Here is a 24,116-nt window from a genome sequence, read left to right as displayed (position 1 = left end):
TGCATAATATTGTGGAATTATACAAGACCTCACCAAAGATTATACTGGGCATTCTTTTGCTTCATATTAACTGGAATATAAAGGAACATAGAAGGAAAAAAATACATTTGGTTAATAAAGTCACTCACCCTTTTTATTTCCTGAGGAAATATAGGTGGTGCAAGCTTGGAGAAACTGAAGGGCCTGTTCCTGTGCTGTAATTTTCTTTGTTCTTTGTTCTTTGAAAGCTCTGCATAATTCCTTCCTCTCCTATTCAGCTACAAATAAAAAAACCCTACATTAATCTGATATTACAATCTGCATTGCATATCTTAAATTAATTGTCTTATTGGATTAAATACCCACTAAAATGTGTTAGAATGGTGTAAACAGCTCTCTGTACCATATCAACAAATATCAGGTTTGAGGTATTTAATTTGCCATTATTAACAAACAGCAATGGGAGGCAAATAGCGCCCAAGTGTTTTTCATTTGTGTAGCAATACTAACGGAGAGTCACCAAATACGTTCAGCTAACAGTCCTTTGGGCACAGTGGCACAGTGGTTAGCACTGCTGCCTCACAATGCCAGGTTTGATTCCCAACTTGGGCAACTGTCTGTGTGGAGTCTACAAGTTCTCCCCGTGCCCGCGTGGGTTTCCTCTGAATGCTTCAGTTGCCCCTCACAGTCTTAAATGTATTGACAATGCTAAGTTCTCCCTCAGTGTACCCGAACAGGCGCCAGAGTGTGGTGACCAAAGGATTTTCACAGTAACTTCATTGCAGTGTTAATGCAAGCCTACTTGTGACTTTAACCTTTATTCTTACGGGTAAAGTATTGGCACGTAATAAATGCATTAAGCATTCCCCCAATAATATGGCCAACTGTAAATTTTAGATTAATATTTGACTGTTGTGGTATAATTTAATGGTTATGATATATTTTGTTTTCACTTTAGTTAAAGAAGGCAAAGTTTATAGCAGCCAAGTTTAAAACATTTAAGTGTTGCTTGTTATAACCAACTGGTCTTTTTTGGGCATTTTTTTCCTTTAATATTCATGCAGTGCTATTTTTGACCACTAGATCTTGGTAGTGTGCTTACTACAGACCAGCTATTCACAGCTTGGAACACTAGGGCTGAGGTAAATTAAACAAGGGTAAATAACACAATCATATTTAAGTTCACACATATCATGCAATCCAAATATCTTTTTATTTGATAATCATTTGTATATAATCACAAACATCTTTTCTCAGGCTTTAGTTTTATTACTCCCTGTGGGGTGGCACGGTGGCACAGTGGTTAGCGCTGCTGCTTCACAGCGCCAGGGACCCGGGTTTGACTCCCAGCTTAGGTCACTGTCTGTATGGGGTTTGCATGTTCTCCCCATGTCTGTGTGGGTTTCCTCCCGGTGCTCTGGTTTCCTCTCACATTCTGAAAGATGTGCTCGTTAGGTGCATTGACCCGAACAGGCACCAAAGTGTGGTGACTAGGGGAATTTCACATTAACTTCATTGCAGTGTTAATAGAAGCCTTATTTATGACTAATAAATTAACTTTATTTCTATTTGGCTTTCTTTTCTATTGTTTTTTCCTTTACACTAGTTTCTATTACTTTTTGTTTTCTATTGTTTTTCTTATTCACTTTACTTTTTATTCATATTAAATGAATTTTTATTTTTATCCATTAGCCATACTAATGGATTCATTTGAACAATGATTTAAGATATAGGTATCTTGCAGCAGACAGGATTATGCTCAAGTTTGGAGGACGTATATACATTAACTTATGGTACAACATCAACATTTTATCAATCACTTGTAAATAAGTTTCTTAAGTTTATTTATTAGTGCCCTTACATTAACACTGCAATGAAGTTACTGTGAAAATCCCTTAGTCATGTTCAGATACGCTGAGGAAGAATTTTAAATGGCCAATGCACCTAACCAGCACAACTTTGGGAGGAAACCGATGCACCCGGAGGAAACCCACACAGACACGGGGAGAACGTGCAGTTCCTACACAGACAGTGACCCAAGCCGGGAATCGAACCCTGGTCCCTGGCACTGTGAGGCAGCAGTGCTAACCACTGTGCCACTCATAAACAAAGGACTTATTAACCAACTGCACCCAATCAATTTCTTACTAATAAGTTTTACTCTCTCATGGATAAGTGTGTTTTGCCCATCCCTAAATGCCCTTGAGAAAGCCATGGTTTTATAATAATTAATTACATAATTGTAATTTGGAAGCTATTATGGAATGAAAGTGTGTATTATCATCAGAAATCTTTTTACAATTATCCACCCCACCTCTTCGGTTGGGGTGCAGTTTCCAAGGTACTGTCAGCTGTCCAGAAGTTCATCTAAGTATTTATTCTTTGGGTGTGAGTCTTGATTTGAAATGTAGCAGACTATCTGGTATATAGAGGGCAATACAGCTGTATTCCATTCTCTTCTCACTCACGTCTTCTCACTTGTTCATACACTTACACTTCTCAGCTAGATGGTGACAAGGAACAGCTGGCTTGTTCTTCCTGTTCTCACTAGCCCAGGGGTCCTGAGGCCAGTTAAAACATTTCTATTGCCCCCTTGGCTCAGAGAATTCTCTGGGTTTTACACAGCTCACTTTCTCAGGAAAATTGTATGTGAAGTTGGGTGGCAGGGTAGCACAGTGGTTAGCACCGCTGCTTCACAGCTCCAGGAACCTGGGTTCGATTCCCGGCTTGGGTCACTGTCTGTGTGGAGTTTGCACATTCTCCTCGTGTCTGTGTGGGTTTCCTCCGGGTGCTCCAGTTTCATCCCACAGTCCAAAGATGTGTGGGTTAGATTGATTAGCCATGCTAAAATTGCCCCTTAGTGTCCTGGGATGTGTAGGTTAGAGGGATTGGTGGGTAAATGTAGGGGGATAGGGCCTGGGTGGGATTGTAGTCAGTGCAGACTTGATGGACCAAAGAGCGTGTTTCTACACTATAGGGATTCTATGTTCTATATAATACTGCTAAAAATCACATTTTATTTTGTTCAAACAACATTTTCCCAGATCCTCCTATGTTTTATTTGACAAATTTGGATAATTGTCAAAAAGAAATGTACAACGTGCAGGAATTTTAAGTGAAAGAGTGTGATAAACGCATTAAGTTAAGTTTCAAAATAATGGTGATACAATAAAATACTGTCACTACTTACAAATGTCGCTTTCTTTTTTCAGTGTACAAGTATTTAATCTGTGATCACACCAGAGCAATTTATCTGTACATCAGTTCCATCAAGCATCATTGCCCATTGGTCGGTTTCCCTTGTCAGACGTACGAACACTTCCGCAGCGGGGGTTGCATCGAGTGCAATAATCACTCCCTGCAGAGCTGTCCCCGCATAGGTACGGACATGTTTTATTAGCGTAATAAGCAAAAACAGGAAGTGCTGGAAATACTCAGCAGGTCGGATAGCAGCAGGGCAGAGAGTTAGTATGTTTCAGCTCAGTAACCTTGCATCAAAACCCCATTATTATAGTGAGCAGGACCTTGAGCCTGGTTACTCTGTGCGTGGTATGGCACAAAAGTGGAGAGAGCTGGAAATTATGAATCTTGGCGGCAAAATTTAGGTTTCCGACTTTCCCTGCCTCTCCCTGGCCATGTGATCATAGTGGGCGGGAACCTGATTTAAATAAATTTGAATAAGATTAGGCAGATCCCTTGCTAAGTTATTCCCCCCTTACATTATATTCATCCCTCACTGACTCGGCGTTACGTCAGCGAGGTTCCTGACAGGTTTTTAAAAATGTAAACCTACCAAGGAGGTTCCCCCAGGGGCACCAAGGGAAATATAACCCCTGGGGGGGGGGGGGCGGTTGGAGGGGGAGACACGTGGCCTGGCAGTGACCTGACACTCCCCCCTGGCACAGGTTGGCACTGCCTGGTGGTGGCAGGGGTGAATGCGAACACCGAAGGAGGATGGAAATGCCAGCGATGACCGTGGGACGGGTGAGGGTGTGGATGCCAGCAATGATTGTGGGGTGGGGGGAGAGCCTCCGATACTTCTGTCGTGGCGGAGGTTGGGGGGGGGAGGTTATATTTTGCTCTGAGTTAAAAAGTTTGCCCCAATATCTCTACAGTCGGTCTTGCCAGCTCTGAGAAGCCCCACCTTGCCACAGTAAACCACATCCACCCATTTTTTTAAAGGCTAAGGCTCTTTAAATCTGGAGAGAAAACTGGTTTGTGGCACCAGAGAGCTTCATATCCATTTTCTGTCTGAGCCTGAGACCTAGAAGAACTTTTGGTAAGATTCCGCCCAACATGTTTACTAATAATATCGTTCATTCTCCCTCACAGAAATCATTCAAAGTACTTACTTAACCTGTGTTCAGAAGAAGAGTCATGTTGGATATATTAACTCTGTTTCTCTTCCTACAGACATTGCTAGGCCTGCTGAGTTTTTCCAGCACTTTCTGTTATTATTTCAGAGCTCCAGCATTCGCGGTATTTAATTTACCTGCTTCTGAACTGCCTGTGTGGATCCCATTTAAGAATCACTAGTTAGGCTGCTCTATCCAAGCACCAATACCTGGTGTATGCATGGAAAATGCCCCTTTTACTGGGGCTCAAAAACTGAATAGACATCCTAAGGTCATCAAAGGACACTCGCATTGTTTGATGAGGTACTCCCTTGTTCCGGACACAACCAGCTTGGAGCTCCCACTTAAGCGTGGTGTGATAGCACAGTGGTGAGCACCGATGCTTCACAGCGCCAGGGACCCAGGTTCAAGTCTGGCCTCGGGTGATTGAGCGAGTTTGCACATTCTCTCTGTGTCTGTGTGGGTCTCTTCCAGTTTCTCCAGTTTCCTCCCACACTCCAAAGACACATGGGTAAGATGGATATGGAAAGATATGCACCAAATGTGGGCAGTTGGGACTAGCTTAGTGGTAGAAACTGGGTGGCATGAACAAGTTGGGCTCAAGGGCCTGTTTCCATGATTTAAACTTCTATGACTCAATATGCAGGTTAGTTTGATTGATCATACTAAAGTGCCCATTAGTGTCACACGATGTGTAGGTTAGGGGGATTAACAGGGTAACTGTGTGGGGTTACAGGAGTAGGGCCTGGGTGAACTGCTGTGTTGGAGAGCCAGTGCAGACTTGATAGGCTGAATGGCCTCTTTCTGCACTGTCGGGGTTCTATGAGAAGAGGAAAGGTGAATGTAAAGGTACCACCTGCTTTATTTTACACTCAGTGCACTTAGTGACGTTAAAGACAACTACGCCCTGGATTTAGCCCTGCTTGGATTGAGGATTTGAGAAGTGGCAGGCAGCGGGTTGGGGAATAAAAAAATTGAGCACTGTCTTTGCAGGCACCATGACTAATAAATGTTCAGAAAGCAGAAACCCTGCCTATTACTCTGCCCCAGGTGGAGCTGCACAATGTCTACAGCTACATAATGGAGGGGCCTGCTCCTTCAGCCATGCAGCAGTGACCTGCATGTTGACTGAACTGAGTGATGCCTCCTGTTATTGGTTGAATGTGCCAGATGATGGAGCAATTTAGTGGACTGGTCATTTTTGCTTCGCCTGAGTGCCATCCAGATGCTGCATATGGGGTACAGCTGACACTGATCCGTGACTGAGTGCTCCTGTTGAGGTGGCGAATATATAATCCCGCCTCGTGTTTCCTGAAGTGCCCAGCTGCCCTCTCCTGCTGCCTCTAAAACTGACTCTTACAGAACGCGCATGAGAGATACTGGAGGATGCTTCGAACAGAGTGACCATCTGGTGTTCCCACAGGAATAAACATTTTCAAACGATATCCCTCTGTGCTTTTGCAGAAATGTGAAATTACTTAACATGAGCAAATTAGCATCTGTGTTAAAAAACCAAAGATTTGAGCTTCCACCCAGAGGGTAGAGTAAAAATAGGGCAATGAACCTTTCGTAACAAAGCAGCAAATGGTCAGAAAAGGCACTCCTGGGAGCCCATTCCATTGATGCAAGCTGAGAATGTTATTACATCTCACTATACAATAATTAGCGTTATTATACAGGCATAGAGTTAATTATTTAAAAAAACTCTGTGATTGCTCTCTCTTCTACTGAGACAATCACTTGTTGCACTTAATTTATACATAGCTAAAACTAAATGTCTACAACATTTTTCTGTTTTTCCTGTTAATATTTTATGCAAATTCCAGTATGAAACAGAAATCACCGTTTCCATCTGATTCTAGAAACTGGAACTGAACTTCTGTAGCACAGTGGTTAGCACTGCTGCTTCACAGCACCAGGGACCTGGGTTTAATTACCGGCTTGGGTCACTGTCTGTGTGGAGTTTGCACATTCTCCCCGTGTCTGCGTGGATTTCCTCCGGGTGCTCCAGTTTCCTCCCACAGTCTGAAAGACGTGCCAGTTAGATGCACTGACCCGAACAGGCATCGGAATGTGGCGACTAGGGGAATTTCACAGTAACTTCATTGCAGTGTTAATGTAAGCCTTACTTGTGAGTAATAAATAAACTTTACTCGTTTTTCAAGACATTCCCTTACTAAGAGTGGGCCCTTGGCCTGGATGTTGCATGATTCAAAGCATTTTAGACCATTACATGTTTTAAATGCAGTGCTTACCACTCAGAAATGTCAGGACAGCAATATTAATTTTCTTAGGTTTTCATATTGTTGATGTGGGAGAGAATTAAATAAAATCCTTGCTGGAAATGGATAGGGCTGAGAATTTGGGGCTAGATTTTGACAATACAGTAGGTTAAAATGGACAAGAGATGTTTCACATCTCTGTCAATTGTTTTTATTTCCACAGAATTCAGTGAAGATAATAGTTTAAGTTAATTTATTAGTGTCGCAAGTTGGCTTACATTAACACTGCAATGAAGTTACTGTGAAATTCCCCTAGTTGCCACACACGGGCGCCTGTTCGGAACACTGAGGGAGAATTTATGCGCACTGCTTTCTGACAGTGGGCAGAAACCAGAGCAACTGGAGGAACCCCATGTGGAAAATGTGCAGAGTCCACACAGACACCAACCCAAACCGAGCATCAAACCTGGGTCCCTGGCGCTGTGAGGCAGCAGTGCTAACCACTGTGCCGCCCATAATATCAGGAAAGAAGTAAAACAGGCTATCATTTTGCTGTCACCAGTTTCCACGGTTGTGCAGAGTTGAAATTGCTCCTTTTTTGACCCATTTCTAACATCTATACATTTTATGTAATTCCGATAGGAAATTTGTGTGAGATATAATGCTAAGATGTGTTCATGATATAGGACTTCTGGAGCGCGCGGGCTTGAGTGCAGATGAGCAGCCAAAGGAAGTTAAAGTATACCTGATGACATCAAGCGACTCTCCGTTCTGTGGTAAGTGAGCGCATCGTTCCTCCACACAGATGTATGCGTGTTCTGTCATTCCAAGCATGAATCCATTTTAATAATGGATGGATAATGGTGCCTCGCAGAGGTCATTATGATGCTGGATTGCCCTGGAGCCAGCGTGAACTCAATAAGCTTTCCTTTCATGATCTATGGTGTCATTTGAACTCTTGATTGTGTTACAACATTGTAACGTAGTCCCAGCAATTTATTAATCCATATACAACTCAGAGGTAGCTTTGGGACTTATTGATTCGTAATACACCATGACTGGCGAGTAGTCCTTTATTTATTATACCCGCAGAGTAGAATCTCAAACAACTCAATTTGAGACACATCAGAAGAAATCAAAATTTCCATCATTTTTTTGAAAGCTGTTTTGCTTCCTGACTGTAAGAAGTGGCTGAGGGCATTATTCATAATATTTATTTTTTAATAGCTGGTGCATGTATAAATGTTACAAATTTAGGATTTTATCGGCACAGTGGGGCAAGTCACTCGCATAAATGCTCAAACATTGTACATCTCGCGATGTGCCTGTACTTTCTAACACCGAGTAGCTCACCCAGAGTTGTAACAAGAAGGTCTTCTTGTAATCTAACCTGGATATTTGTGCCTGCTCTACGTGTCCTCTTGCTGTTGCGTCAAAGATGGACTGAGAAAATATTTAATTTATTAATCACAAGTAAGGCTTATATTAACACTGCAATGAAGTTATTGTGAAATTCCCCCTAGTCGCCGCACTCCAGCGCTTATTCGGGTCAATGCATCTAACCAGCACATCTTTCAGACTGCGCAAGGAAACTGGAGTACCCGGAGGAAATCCGCACACACGGGGAGAATGTGCAAACTCCATAGAGTGACCCAAACGGTAATTAAACCCAGGTCCCTGGTGCTGGGAGGCAGCAGTGCTAACCACTGTGCTACCATGCCTAAAATATCTGTTAAGTGGAAGGCAGATATCAATCATTTAACAGCATATGAACAAAGAGATTGAATACACTCACTAAAATCAAATAACAAAGAGTAATGCGGCACAGGAACAGGCCCTTCGGCCCACCAAGCCTGCTCTGATTCATAATCCTTATTTAGACCCACTACTTATCTCCCATACGCACTTTCTATCCTTCTGTTTGCCTCCCTTTCACGAGTCTATTAATATACCACTTGAATGTTACCAATGGGTCTGATTCCACCACCTCCCCTGGCAGTGTGTTCTGCGTGAGAAGTTTTCTCCATACATCTCCCCTAAATCAGTAGAACTCTCCTCGTGTTGTAAGACAGAGTAATGGCAGCATGTCAGTGGGTTGCTTTACATGAATTAAATAATTCCAACCTTACTCCCACATGCTGTTGCTGAACCTGGCTGCTTTCTGTTTATAGATCCCATCGGTTTCCTGTGACTCTAGGGCTGGATTTCTCCAAACTTGCCCGCGGCTGGGATTCTCCGATCCCGCCACGACGAATGGAGTTTCGGCTGAGCGCCAAGTTCCTCCTTCTCACCAGTAAGAGTGGCGAGGCGAATGAGATTGGAGAATCCGGGCCCCGTTCGATTTTAACCCTGTCTGGCTAACAGGTTAAAGTCGTGAAACAGTATTTACAAAACCATTCCTGCCAGTGACCATTTTAACCACGGAATTTTTCTTTTGGTCAGGCAAGGCTGAGGCAGGCGTGAGCTTGGTGAGCGCAGTGAGGACCCCAATGTCACTTGATCTTGCAGATCTCACGCAGACCCCAGTAAAACAAGACTGGTCTTTCAGGAGCACTGTAGCAGGATTTGAAGTGTACTCACGTAATGGATAAATGGCTGGCAGGATCGGTATATCATTGTACTGTCTGAATTACAAGGAGAATGTCCAGCTTCCACATTGATTCTTCTTATTTTCCTTCTATACCTTCAGTAAACACATTGGCTACTATCATTGCCAGTTCCACTGGGAGGGAAGGGACTGTTGGAGGAAAAGGAGTAGCAATTGCAACTGAGCCGGTTAAAAGATAGGATGTGGAGATGTTGGCGGTGGACTTGAGAAAACCCAATGGCATTTTTACAGCTCGCAATCAGCACACCCAATCCACTTTTAATTTTGCACGCCACTCATAACTTTGCACACCAAGCTTGCAGCTTGTGAGGCTCCATGGAGCGTATGAGGAGTGGTGTGTAGAGGTGGCTCAGTTAAAAAGCCTGCCTCACTTCTGGAACAAAACGTATCCCAGCTTCCAATACTTTTTTAAAAGCCCCTAAACCTCACCCCCACCAAACTTGCATGGGCACCCTGAGCCACTCTATGTCCCTTCGCAATTCTTTCATAGTTACACCCAGTACACACTATGATTTCATGGAAATGGAAAATATTTTATGCAAAATAAACTTTTCATCATCAAATATAGGCTTCCACATCACTGACCTTCTTGTGTGTGAGCTCTTCATGTAGCCTCATCAGAATCCAGCTTTCCACCCCTTCCAAAGAGCGAAGAGAATGACAGCACAGGAACAGGCCCTTTGGCCCTCCAAGCTGCACCAACCATGCTGCCTGATTTAGCTAACCCCCCTACCCTTCTGGGGACCATATCCCTCTATTCCCATCCTGTTCATGTATTTGTCCAGATGCCCCTAAAAAGTCACTACTGTATCTGTTTCCACTGCCTCCCCCGGCAGTGAGTTCCAGGTACCCACCACCCTCTGTGTAAAAAAACTTGCCTTGTACATCGCCTTTAAACCTTCCCTCTCGCACCTTAACCTATGCCCCCTAGTAATTGACTCTTCCACCCTGGGAAATAGCTTCTGATTATCTGTTCTGTCCATGCCCCTGTTACCCCTTAATGACTCATCTTTTCATTCACCTCCTTTTCTCTTTGCTTGTCACTGTGAACTCTCTCTCTTCTCCCGCTTTGCAGAGTCCTCCTTTCACATTGCCCCCCTTTTTCTCCATCAGGCCATTCTCCTTCCCCCCCCGCCAACCCCCGCCAACCCCTGCCAACAGCCATACCTCACACTCATCCCCGGTTGAACTTCAGACCTTTGTTGCAGTGCTGCATGGTGCAGTGGCACAGTGCTGTCCAGGTGGACACTCGTGTGTCCAGGTGAAGGAGATCCCTATACTTCCCAACCCTAGCGCAGTACTGACCTGAGACGGTGACACAGGAGGGTCCATGGGCCTGGCAGCACAGTGCTGTCCATGAAGACCAGCTCAGCATGGAAATAGAGAACAGGAACCAGTGTGTCCCGGCAGAGCGACAGACAGCACAGCAGGAGCAGCACAGATGTTGCACTCACTATGCAGTCCCTTGTAAGCTGAGGACCACCTTGTGCACGCCACTCTTTAGCAATTAGACTTTAGACCGACACAGTTTCCTGCTGGCATGACACAAAGATTGGCAGCCTGGTGGGATGCCAGCAGATAGCTGTTTTCATTAGCATTCATGAGATGCATATGAATACTAATGTCTTTCATACCACCAGTCAGTGGGAAGACTGACCTGCCCTTCACTAGGAGAATTGCATCACGATTTTACACCAGCAGATTTCCAATTTTCTTGGCTCCTGCTAGATTTTCCACCCTGCCTGCCACCAAACCCACCGCAGAATGGAGGGAGGAGTTCCACCCAATGTGTTTCACTTGGTCATCTGGAAGCAGGCAGAGAAAGTCACTTTTTGTGATCAGGTTACAGGCTTCCCTATAAATCGATGAATACCACAGTCGGTCTGCAAATGTTCTGTGTGGTCAACAGAGAAAAAAGGTTGCTTGAGGTTGCGGGAGGAACATGGTCTCCGGTCGAAAAGATGCAGCCTCCAGCTACCTCAGGATTCAGGCGATTTGTCCTGGCATAGCCAAAGAAGGGAAAGGCATTGAAATGGTCCTTGCTGCTGATGGTGGATTTAGGGAACTCTTGGAAAACTGAGGAAAGCCTGGGGATGGTCACTCAAAGTCACTAGTCAGGGAAACAGGGATACAGGAGCCCTTTGGAAATTGGAAGCAACTGTGGATAGCTTGTTAAAGGAGTGTATCTATTTGGGAGTATGATGGATGCTGAGCATACAACAGTAATGCCTTTTTCTGTAGTTAAAGTATATGTTGCCGACAAAAAGAAAATAGTGTTTAGTCAATTTTTTTTAGTAATTTTTGTAAGACTAAATGTGAAATCCTATAAGGCCATTACTTCAGGTAGTAACTGGAAACGTGAATCTTTTTGAATAGTTATCAGTCTCTGTGGAAATCGTAACAAGGACCTGTACGTGATGAAGACAGTGAGCTCTCACGGCAATGAAAACACTTCTCCTTTCAAATTGTTCCAGACTCCTCAGCAAGCTTTCCATTTTCTCCACAAAATCTCAAACCTGGCGTGGCACTTGGTGAACTGCCAAAATCTCACGCCATCATAAGAACATAAGAACATAAGAAATAGGAGCAGGAGTAGGCCATCTGGCCCTTCGAGCCTGCCCCGCCATTCAATAAGATCATGGCTGATCTGTCGTGGCTCAGTTCCACTTTCCCGCCCTCTCCCCATAACCCTTAATCCCCTCTCTTATCAAAAACCCATCAACCCGCTTCTTAAAAATATTTAGCGAGGCAGCCTCCACCACTTCAACGGGCAGAGAATTCCAGAGATTCACCACCCTTTGAGTGAAGAAGTTCCTCCTCAACTCCGTTCTGAACTGCCCCCCCTTTATCTTGAGGCTGTGCCCCCTAGTCCTACTGTCTTTTTTGAGCGGGAAGAGTCTTTCCACCTCTATCCTATCCATCCCATTCATCATCTTATACGTCTCAATGAGATCTCCCCTCATTCTTCTAAACTCTAACGAGTACAAGCCTAGTTTATTCAGCCTCTCCTCATAGCTCAACCCCCTCAACTCCGGTATCAGCCTAGTAAACCTCCTCTGCACTCCCTCCAAGGCCAAAATATCCTTGCGCAGGTGCGGCGCCCAAAACTGCACACAGTACTCCAGCTGCGGCCTCACCAATGCCCTATACAGCTGCAGCAAGACCTCCCTACTTTTATATTCAATCCCCCTCGCTATGAAGGCCAGCATCCCATTCGCCTTCCTGACCACCTGCTGCACCTGCAGGCTGGGTTTTTGCGACTCATGCACAAGGACCCCGAGGTCCCTCTGCACCGTCGCCTGCTGCAGTTTTTCGCCACGTAAGTAATAGTCCTTCCTACCATTCTTCCTACCAAAGTGGACCACCTCACACTTGCCAACATTAAATTCCATTTGCCATTTCCTGGCCCATTCGCCCAGCCTATCTAGATCCTTCTGCAGACTCTCCACACCCTCCGCACAATTTGCCTTTCCCCCAATCTTGGTGTCATCAGCAAATTTCGACACCCTGCACTCGGTTCCCTCCTCCAGATCATCTATATAAATGGTAAATAGCTGAGGCCCCAGCACCGACCCCTGGGGCACCCCACTAGTCACCAACCGCCAATCCGAATAGCACCCATTGACCCCCACTCTCTGCCTCCTATTTGACAACCAATCCTCTATCCACGCTAACACCCTACCCCCAACTCCATGTCCTCTGAAATTTTTATCCCGGTTTTGAAATGGGGAGCCAGACCTCTGTGGAGTTGGGCGTGTGTTTTTGCACGCTGGGTATTCCTGCCACACAATAAAGTCCAGCGGAAAACAGTGCGAGGTAGGGAATGTGGAGGAAGATTAGATTTCCTCCAGAAAATAAGCTAAGTGTGGCCATCCATGCAGCAAATCGTACCTCCAGACCCAGGTGAAAATGTAGCCCATTGTTTTCTTACTTAATGGTGTGGTTCTGCAGTTAGGGGGTCACACTTAGATGTGTGCAATCTGATTATGTTTCTATTTGCAATCCAAAGAACAAAGAACAATACAGCACAGGAAACAGGCCCTTCGGCCCTCCGAGCCTGCACCGCTCATTGGTCCAACTAGACCATTCCTCTGTATCCCTCCATTCCCAGTATGCTCATGTGCCTAACCAGATAAGCCTTAAACGATCCCAACGTGTTTGCCTCCGCTACCCTGCTTGGCAGCGCATTCCAGGCCCCCACCACCCTCAGTGTAAAATACGTCCCTCTGATATCTGAGTTAAACCTCGCCCCCCCTCACCTTGAACCTGTGACCCCTCGTGTTTGTCACCTCCGACCTGGGAAAAACCTTCCCACTGTTCACCCTATCCATACCCCTCATAATTTTATACACCTCTATTAGGTCTCCCCTCATTCTCCGCCTTTCCAGAGGGAACAACCCCAGTTTATCCAATCTCTCCTCATAGCTAAGACGTTCGATTAAATTAAAGTTTATTTATCAGTCACGTGTAAGGCTCACGTTAACACTGCAATGAAGTTACTGTGAAATTCCCCTCGTCGCCACAGTCCGGCACCTGTTCAGGTCAATGCGCCCTAACCTGCTTGTCTTTCAGACTGGGGGAGGAAACCAGAGCAAACCCATCAGACATGGGGAGGATGTGTAAACTCCACACAGACCCAAGCTGGGTATCAAACCCAGATCCCTAGTACTATGAGGCAGTAGTGCTAACCACTGTGCCACCGTGCTGTGATATATTTCATTGTCTTCTAGACCACTTTCAATCAGCCTGACATTTTCAGAGCCTGCTTATGTCTGGCGTACAAGCAAAGTGATGGTGTTTTCTGATCAGTATATGAGGACAATTTGATACATAGTGTTGTGAGGGGCATACTAATCAGGTTTTCTGAAGGTAAGACACTTGCATGAGTCTTTTCTCAGCTAGATGATTAAATTGGAAAAAAAGCATGCTTTTTGGGTGCAATGTTCATTTCTTTGCTTAACAGTTGGATGAGCTCTCTAATACAATACATGTATTGGAATCCAGCATCCTGGAGAGTTTGAAAGACTGTACCTGGACTTTTTTCAGATGTGCATTTTATGGAGGAGGCTGAAGAAAGGATATGGCAAGTTCCAAGATTCCAGATTGTTGTCACTGTTAGAGCTGATGTGTCTCAGGAGGTTGAATTCACGTAAAATCTGGAGTAAATCGCCTTGTTTGTTCAGTGGAGTTTTAAAATGAATTTCCCACACTCTGAGCACTGAAGAGTGCCCTAGCGTCAATCACTCCAGAAATCTGTAGATGGGGCCTATTCCTGATGGAAAAGCCTGCAGCATAGTGCTGAGAGCGCCATTGCGCATGCGCCAATCTGGCAGCACTGAGAACGGTGTATGTGCACTGCCGGCCTCCTGATCACTGGCCAGCCCCATGACCCCCGGGCTTCCTGCTGGGCACCACAGCCACCGTGCATCTCTGGCAGTCGGATTTCCGGCACCATCAGCTCTGTGACGGAATTCGATGCGAAACCGCATAATTTATTTAAATGAGAATGTTAATATATTTAAATATCATTAGTGGGTCCGGGACTGAACTCTCTGGGCTCACTAGCCCAGCAGGAAGCCCGCGATACAGCCTTTGCTACAGTCTTCTGGCCTGCTGTGCTACAAAAGCAGCTTGAAAGTCAGCTGTAGTAAATGGGAGGAGGTAACAATCCACATTATTGTACATAATAATTCCCCAAGGAGCTCATTGATTCGGGGCAGAGAGAGTTCAGGGATCTCAGTTAGTCTGGGAAGCTTGGTTCAGGCTCACAACATTCCCTCAAGTAGGCCAGCACAGTGTATGTGGTCCCTCCCTTGCTGTGGTGGGAGGGGATGGTTGCACAGACGCCTTTTGTAACTTCCCTCCAAAAAGCCCGAGCCACCTTCTTCAGGGGCTTCCTGTCTTCAATGTCCAATACCTGATCCAATGGATGATTGCATCTTGCCCGAACATAAGACAGCAATACCTATATATGTATATGGGTCTGTGAATCTCGGAGTCCTTTTTGCTGCTAACTCCTTGTCTCCTGAAGCTACAGTCCTTGCTGCTGAGAAAGCGATATTCACCTTGAGTGACCACATGACGACCACTGCTTCAACTGAAGGGGGCACTTTCACAGGACCTCCAAAACCTGCTTGAGGCTACTGGCTCTGTGCTGACAGCAGAGCAGTGATCCTTTTGAGCCTGAGCCCTGCACTAGTGTACAACAAGGAAGGGTCATAGATATTGCTGCCTTATCCGTGGGAGCTAATAGTCAGCCTGTACCCTCACTCCCTCCAATGAAGCTTCAGTATCCAGCAGCCCTTCACACTTCCAGGTAAAAAGCAGATTGCAGAGCAGCTGCCTCGAGCCTTTGTGCATCCAAGGGAACTTCCTCAGCCATCCAGCACTAAAAAAAAACTCTCACGCAGAAAACATCTGATGGAAGAAATGGGCTAGGAGCAAAAACAAATAGCTTGCACAAAGAGGGTAAACATCGCTTTAAGATGTAGATAAGGTGAATGGATTGACTGGCACCTTTTAGTGACCGTCGTTCTGTAAATACAGCTCCATCACGTAGAACGTTGAATTAGGGTTTGCGTACGCCTGCAAATTTTGTGAGCTAGATGATAGCAGGGAAAATGTAAACATCCATCTTAAGAAGGAGATTGGCAGGTCGCTGACAGGGGGTGATTTTGTGAGGGTGTGGGAAGAAATGGATATGAAGGCACTGTGCTATAAATTACATCTTCCGTCCTTTCACTGTTGATGATCCTTTTCAATATCCCCTCCGGTTTGTGGATGCTCCTTAAGCAGTGCTCTGTCTTCATCATTATCCCATCCGTGTTCCTTGAAACAGTAAATCTTCCGTCATTGACTCTTCTCTTGCTGCAGCAGGTTACAGAGATTTTGGAGAGTCTCGGTGGTTGTATTTCAGGGCTCCACCAGATTTATTGACAAAACACTTCAGAATGCTCTATAGTGGCATGAGTGTCATTAGATCTGTCCGTCCATGGAAACCTTATTGGCATTGCAGGGGCGGCACGGTGGCACAGTGGTTAGCACTGCTGCCTCAAATAAATAGGTTGGACTAAAACCTGGTGTTGTCAGACTTTTTACTGCCTCACAGTGCCAGGGTTCGATTCCAAGCTTGGGTCACTGTATGTGTGGAGTTTGCACGTTCTCCCTGTGTCTGTGAGGGTTTCCTCCAGGTACCCCGGTTTCATCCCAAAGTCCAAAGATGTGCTGGTTGGGTGCGTTGGCCATGCTAAATTCTCCCTCAATGTACCCGAACAAGTGTGGAGTGTGGCAACTAGGGGATTTTCACACTAACTTCATTGCAGTGTTAATGTAAACCTTATTTGTGATTCATAAATAAACTTTACTTTCAGAAAAAAGGGCAGAGAGGACAGAAATCAATCATCATCATAAACGAATATCATGAGAACTGGCATTATGGATTGTCTTAAACCTGGTGTTGTCAGACTTCTTACTGTATTATAGATCGTCACATGTTAAAAGTTAAATGTTACAATTATGTAACATGCATTCATATACTAGAGAAAGTGACTGGATTTGCTGCACATTGATCAAATGTAAGCTTTACCTGTTCATATTTTTGCACTCGTGCATTCTCTCACATGTCCTTTGCATCTGTAAATACCCTGTGGGACTGCAGAGCTTGTTTTTGGTTTTCCTGCTCTCACTGGGAAAGAAATGGATTTCATAGCTATTTGTACAGCATTAGTCTATGTGCAGCAGTGTATTACTGCCTAACTCAAGACCACCAGGTGCTGTCCACCATGATCTAGTTTCAAAGAAATACAAAGCAGCAGGGAACTATTCCTGGTGGAAGTGGGCCACAGGCCTTCAGCTAGTTATTGACAAGTCATGCAATGACCTCTTTGGGGCAGCACTGCTTTCTGAAGAAGCCAAGTACAGAGAAATTGAAGTAATGCGTTCTTGATCTGAAAACCCAGGTAGGTTGGTACCTGTGTGCAGGGGGCAGCAACCACCTCTGATGTCTCAGTCTAACTTTCAACACTTGAGCCCCTTCCATTTCTCAGCCTTCCTTACCCTTCATAGCGTGGGCATAGATAGATCCCATGGAAAATCCATGGCCTCAGTGCACTTTCAATGGGTGGCACGGTGGTTATCACTGCTGCCTCACAGTGCCAGGGACCTGGGCTTGATTCTGGCCTTGGTGACTGTGTGGAGTTTGTACCTTCTCCCCACATCTGTCTGGGTTTCCTCCATGTGTTCTGGTTTCCTCCCACAATCCAAAGATGTGAGGGTTAGGTGGATTGGCCATGCTAAATTGCCTCTTAGTGTCCAGTGATGTGTAGGTTAGGTGGATTAGTCATGGTAAATGCACAGGATTACAGGGATGGGCAAGGGGAGGGTGACATTGAGTTAGCTGCGCTTTTAGAGAGTCAGTGCAGATGGGATGGGTATCCTTCTGCACTGTATGGATTCTATGGGATTGTACTCGATGGTTCTGGAAAACTGACTAGACAGTATAACAAAGATCCTGACAGGTCCACCCCATCACCAAAATGTAACATTGATAGGAAGTCATAGCGTAAACAATCGCAAAGTATAAAAACCAAAATGCGCCTCAGAATGTGAACAAAAGGCAGAAAGATCAAAAGAAAACCCTTCCACGTGTCTGACTGACTAAATTTTTTGTTTTTTCTTTAACCAGTGAAACATTTCCTGGTAGAAATATTTTTTAAACAGCTCGGACCATATGACCAGTCTATTGAACTAACATTCCTGAGCAGCAATCGATCCAACATATCACATCTTCATCTAACAATGTAAGTGTTTAGTCTATCCTGTTTTAACATAGATTGCACACTTTGTTATTGGCCTGTTTGCTGGAAAGCTGAAGAAGCTTGATTTGAGCTGCAATCAGTGCAATCACTGCTGCCTCACAGCACCAGAGACGCGGGTTCGATTCCCAGCTTGGGTCACTGTCTGTGTGGAGTTTGCATGTTCTCCCTGTGTCTGTGTGGGTTTCCTCTGGGTGCTCTGGTTTCTTCCCACATTCTGAAAGACTTGCTAGTTAGGTGTATTAACCTGAACAGGTGCTGAACTGTGACGACTAGGGGAATTTCACAGTAACTTCATTGTAGTGTTAATGTAAGCCTTACTTGTGACTAATAAATAAACTTTAATGGTAATCTCTCCTTGTAAAGGGTTTCCAATGTATTTGAGTCTTTGGACGTTAACCAGGCAGCTCCACAGAATAAATGAATTTAAATGCAGCAGTTTTGGACAGAGTGCCACTGATATGCAAATCTGCAACAAATATCAATTCATTTTTCACCAGGTTTTTGCTATGGTGTGATAGTTATTTTAGTAGTCGTGTTGGAACTGAAACACGCATAACTTCATAGTGAAATGTAATGACAGGGATGTAATACAATAAAAACAAAAGGACATAAAAAAAAGGAGCAGAGTAGGCCATTTGGCCCTTCAAGCTTACTCTGCCATTCAATAATATCTTGGCCCACTTTCCTGCCTATCACATATTACCTTTGACTCCCTTGTTGACCCAAAGAAGTGAAATGGTTCAGATGAAGTGACAAAACTTAACGTTTATTTATACTGTCACAAGTAAGCTTACTTTAGCACTGCAATTAAGTTACTGTGAAAATCCCCTAATTGCCACAATCTGGTGCTTGTTCGGGTACACTGAGGGAGAACTTAGTATGGCCAATGCACACCTAACCAGCACGTCTTTCAGAAGGTGGGAGGAAACCAGAGCACCCACAGGAAACCCACACAGACATGGAGAGAACATGCAGACTCTGCACAGACAGTGACCCAAGCTGGGGATCAAACTCCAGTCCCTGGAACTATGAGGCAGCGGTGCTAACTATAGTGAGTGAAGCTCATCATTGAGAAGTGTGTTTGGAACTCCCTCACCCAAAGGAAACTGGCAGAGAAGGAATTAAAATTTCCTCCTCATTTATCACTCGGCAGCCATTTTAACTGTTTCCTTGCATAGTTAAGGCACTCATCTGACTCACATAAATTTGATTCCTATATTGGGGTAGATAAGCTATCCTACCATGACATAAGTTCATTGGAAGTGTAGTGTGGACGGGGTTTCCACCACAATTCTGGCCAGGTTACAATGACGGAGCAGAAGTTGCTCCGAGGAAATTGGTACACCCAGCGTTTCAGCCAAATCAAAGTTATAATTGGAAAACAACTGAAAAATAGTTTGTGCATTTCTTACCTCACAGCCCACTTTGGGTAACTATAAAGAAAGGTGAGGAAAATGCTTTGCTGAAGTAGCTCTCTTAAACGTTCCCAGCCCTCTCACTGTCATGTTTTCCTTACAGACCTAATAAGGAATCGAATGAAAGGACATTGAGAAAAGTCATACCGTACGCCCGCTTTGGGAACATGGATGCCATCACTATTGAACAGCTGTCCAGCTGGCGAAGAAAAAGATATGAAATTCACATTGAGAAATTACGCGTTAGCGAGCTCCCTTTGAATGACAGGTAAACAGTTTTGTCTGTTGCTAGGTAAGATATTATCACGGTGTAAGCTTTCTTGTCCCAAGTTGACTAACTCGGGGACCTGATTCCACATGGGACAGGCAGCTCTCAACTAAGTGGCCACACTTGTTATGTGAAAATTGGTATCTGTTTGACTAGAATAGGAATTCTAATTTGGAGATCCAATCCTCTTCTCCTCCAACACCTATACCTGTCTGTTATCCCATAGGAATCATTGGATAGTATTCGTTGAATGGAACTCAGTTATGTTTTCCTCTTCCTAGCTTAAGGACACTAAGGATATTGTTGCCCCAATAATGGTCTTTAAAGTGCCATATTGCACCACTGAGTGAATTTGCTCATTGAGCTCTTAGGGAGTAAAGTTTATTTATTAGTCACAAGTAGACTTACATTCATATTGCAATGAAGTTACTGTGAAAATTCCCCAGTCGCCACCTGTTCAGGTACACTGAGGGAGAGTTTAGCATGGCCAATTCATGTAAGCTACATATCTTTGGACTGTGGGAGGGAACCAAAGCACCCAAAGGAAACCCATGCAGACACAGGGAGAATGTACAGACAGTAGCCCAAGCTGGGAATGGAACCCAGGTCCCCAGTGCTGTAAGACAGCAGTGCTAACCACTGTGCCACTGTGGGGCTCATACTGAAGTTCTTTGTAGTTTGGCACCGTTGTGGCTAAGGGGAGATTTTGTGGAACATAGAACATAGAACACTACAGCACAAACAGGCCCTTCGGCCCACAAGTTGCGCCGATCACATCAACACCTATCTATAACCCCCAATCCCATAAAACCCCATATACTCATCCAGAAGTCTTTTAAAAGACCCCAGCGAGTTCGCCTCCACCACCACTGACGTCAGCCGATTCCATTCACTCACCACCCTCTGAGTGAAAAACTTACCCCTAACATCACTTCTGTACTTTCCTCCCCGCACCTTAAACCTGTGTCCTCTCGTAGCGACCATTTCAACCCGGGGAAATAGCCTCTGAGAATCCACCCTGTCTATTCCTCTCAACATTTTATAAACCTCTATCAGGTCGCCTCTCAACCTTTGTCTCTCCAGGGAAAAGAGTCCCAGCTCCCTCAACCTAACTTCATAAGGCATGCCTCCCAGTCCAGGCAACATCCTTGTAAATCTCCTCTGTACCCTAACAAATGTGCCTCCCTGACCAAAGCAATATTTTGAAAAGTTGGTTTTTCTATAGGAGATGAATCAGGTCAATACAATTTAACTCCAAGTTGAGTTTCTCACGACATATTTGCTCTGTTGCCTAGACCATTTATTTGTACTTTCCTCCAACGCTGTCTCAGCTCACTTGAAACCCTTGCCCATGTTTTTGTTATTTCTGGGCCTGACTATTTCAGTGCTCTCCTGGGTTGTATTACCGCATTCAACTTGACATGATATTGAATTCAACCAAAAGCCCATTCGCAGATCCAAACCAAATTCCATTTATCCAATACCCCAGTGTTTGCAGACCAACAACTGACCAACATGTGGTCAAACAACATTTGGAATATATCACTCTGATCCTTGTTTATAAGTCCCTCCCCAGCCTTGTCACCTTCTTTAACCTGTGCTTAACCCTCTCTCTACTCACACTGTCTACACCTGTAAAGATTTGATTACCTTTTGAGATTTACATTCCAACCATTATCTTGTAATTGAGTTTGTGTCTATATATGCCCCGTTTGTGAACCAAACTCTTCACTCACCTGATGAAGGGGCAACGCTCGTGCTGTCAGACTTTAACCTGGTGTTGTGAGACTACTTACCCTGCCTACCCCAGTCCAACACCAGCAACTCCACATCCTTGAGCTTACTACTCTCTGCATCTCAGCACCTCTCTCGTTCCTACCACCTTCCACCCACCCCCCCACCTCTCCAACCTCCATTGTTCTACCACTGGGAATCATGCCTTTAGCTGCATCATTGTTAAACTCTGAAAGTGCCTGAAACTCCTCTATTTCTATCTCTTCCTTTAAGACGCAGTTTTAAACCTATCTCTTTGACCAATGTCCTAATGTCCCTTTAAGCGACATGGTGTCAAATTTTGTGTGATAAAGTCCTGGTGAAGTGCCTTAGCATCTTTAATCGTTTTAAAGGTGTTATATAAATGCAAACTGTTGTTGTTGTTATTGAAATCTGATCTGATATTAGTCATAGAAAAGCAGATCATGGGCAATCAATCCTGCATGTCATGAATTTGGGAAATTACACACATCTACATACGCAAATAATTCTCAATCTCAAGCAGCTTGTTGTCGGATTTGGTGAGTAGAATTACATACAGTTCCCACAAAAGCAGAGGACATGCAAAATGAAGAGGTTATAGAAACCTCATAGAATTCTACTGTGCAGAAGGAGGCCATTTGGCCCATTGAGTCTGCGCTGACCACAAACCTATCGAGACTCTATCCCCATAACCCCATGCATTTACTTAGCTAGTCCCCCAACACTAAGTGGATACTAATACCCACTGCATATTTAAAAGGCAGTTTTTATGTAACACAACATGCTGGAAATAATCAGCAATTGTTTGTCCCTTAATCAGTCCTTTTTGTCTTCCAACACCAGCCATTTTTTGTGCAGCAGGTGGTCAGGAAGGCTAATGGGATGCTGGCCTTCATAGCGAGGGGGATTGAATATAAAAGTAGGGAGGTCTTGCTGCGGCTATATAGGGCATTGGTGAGGCCGCAGCTGGAGTACAGTGTGCAGTTTTGGGTGCCGTACTTATGCAAGGATATTTTGGCCTTGGAGGGAGTGCAGAGGAGGTTTACTAGGCTGATGCCGGAGTTGAGGGGGTTGAGCTATGAGGAGAGGCTGAATAAACTAGGCTTGTACTCGTTAGAGTTTAGAAGAATGAGGGGAGATCTCATTCAGACGTATAAGATGATGAATGGGATGGATAGGATAGAGGTAGAGAGACTCTTCCCACTCAGAAAGAATAGTAGGACTAGGGGGCATAGCCTCAAGATAAAGGGGGGGGCGGTTTAGAACGGAGTTGAGGAGGAACTTCTTCACTCAAAGGGTGGTGAATCTCTGGAATTCTCTGCCCGTTGAAGTGGCAGAGGCTGCCTTGCTAAATATATTTAAGACGCGGGTTGATGGGTTTTTGATAAGAGAGGGGATTAAGGTTTATGGGGAGAGGGCGGGAATGTGGAACTGAGCCACGACAGATCAGCCATGATCTTATTGAATGGCGGGGCAGGCTCGAAGGGCTAGGTGGCCTACTCCTGCTCCTATTTCTTATGTTCTTATGTTCTTATTTTGTTAATTAATCTCTACTCTCTCCTCTCTTATCACAAGCTATTTTCTTATTCTATCACCCCTCCCATATTTCCCCATTTCTGTACTGGCTCTAATTTTCTGTCCTTCAAACAAAAGGTCTACCTTTCTAGAGGCTACCAGATGCTCTGAACAATTCCAGCATTTCCCATTTATATTTCATCTTTCCGGCGTCCATCTCTTTTGCTTTCGAATTAACTTTTAGTTATACTCTGGTTGTACATTGAACAGCTGTGGCAAGCTATGAGCAGCTAGGGTGGCACAGTGGTTAGCACTGCTGCCGCACAGAGGCAGGGACCCGGGTTTCATTCCTGGCTGGAGTCACTGTCTGAGTGGGGTTTGCACGTTCTCCCTGTGTCTGCATGGGTTTTCTCCAGTTTGCTCCCACAGTCTGAAAGACATGCTGGTTAGGTGCAGTAACCTGAACAGGTGGCAGCTAGGGGAATTTCACAGTAACTTCATTGCAGTGTTAATGTAAGCCTTACTTGTGACTGTTAAATGATCAATGGTAATGCACAGTGTTGTCCTGTCTAACGGAAATCTTCTTTCCCTTTTAGGGAGAGGCCACCCAGCTGTATCCATAATATTGTCATCGACAAAAAAGCATTTTTTGCGATGTTTGCTAGCTGTCTTTAGGAGCAGAATTGCCTTTACTTCGAGAACAAAGCTGCCAGACAACACTTTAAAGATGAACACAGTTGGGTGAAATACTTGAAGTATTCCTTCCGAGGGAAAAGAAACAGGCTATCACATCTACCCAAGTTTATTGGGTAGATTACGAGCAAGGAAGAATCCTGAATTTGGACATTTGAATTGAATATGAAGTTTGTTAGAATTTATTATAACATACTAGAGTAATAAAGATTCTAAGCAAGTTTCAGCTAGCAGATTAAGAGTGAGCTTCTTTAATTTCATTTTCCTTCCAATACCCCTGCTCAATTTACCCTCATTCATTCGTTCTCAACAATAATGCAGATTGGCCATTCAATCAATACAGTGGCACAGTGGTTAGCACTGCTACCTCACAGCATCAGGTGAAGGTGAAACCTTCCATTGTTTGCTGGAGCAAACGAGTGAAGGAGCAGAAGAGAGCTAAGATTTTACCTGTTAAAAACCTGTTTAAAATAAGTTTAAAGCACTTTGT

General features: G+C 44.5%; 1 protein-coding gene across 1 annotated transcript in view; it reads left to right on the top strand.

The window, feature by feature from the left end:
• The window catches only part of pla1a (phospholipase A1 member A), a 30,428-nt gene extending 6,820 nt beyond the window's left edge, over positions 1-23,608 (top strand). The window contains exons 6-10 of the mRNA XM_080204322.1: positions 3,192-3,359; positions 7,243-7,332; positions 17,848-17,962; positions 19,499-19,663; positions 23,530-23,608. Of these exons, the coding sequence (XP_080060448.1) occupies positions 3,192-3,359; positions 7,243-7,332; positions 17,848-17,962; positions 19,499-19,663; positions 23,530-23,608 (617 nt within the window). The remainder of the gene's footprint in view (positions 1-3,191; positions 3,360-7,242; positions 7,333-17,847; positions 17,963-19,498; positions 19,664-23,529) is intronic.
• The last annotated feature ends 508 nt before the right edge of the window (positions 23,609-24,116 follow it).

This window comes from Carcharhinus amblyrhynchos, chromosome 15 (genome assembly GCF_965287045.1).
Source record: "Carcharhinus amblyrhynchos chromosome 15, sCarAmb.v2.hapA, whole genome shotgun sequence".
Lineage (NCBI taxonomy): Eukaryota > Metazoa > Chordata > Chondrichthyes > Carcharhiniformes > Carcharhinidae > Carcharhinus > Carcharhinus amblyrhynchos.
Note: the sequence above shows the minus strand (reverse complement) of the source record. Positions and strands in the feature narration are given on the sequence as shown.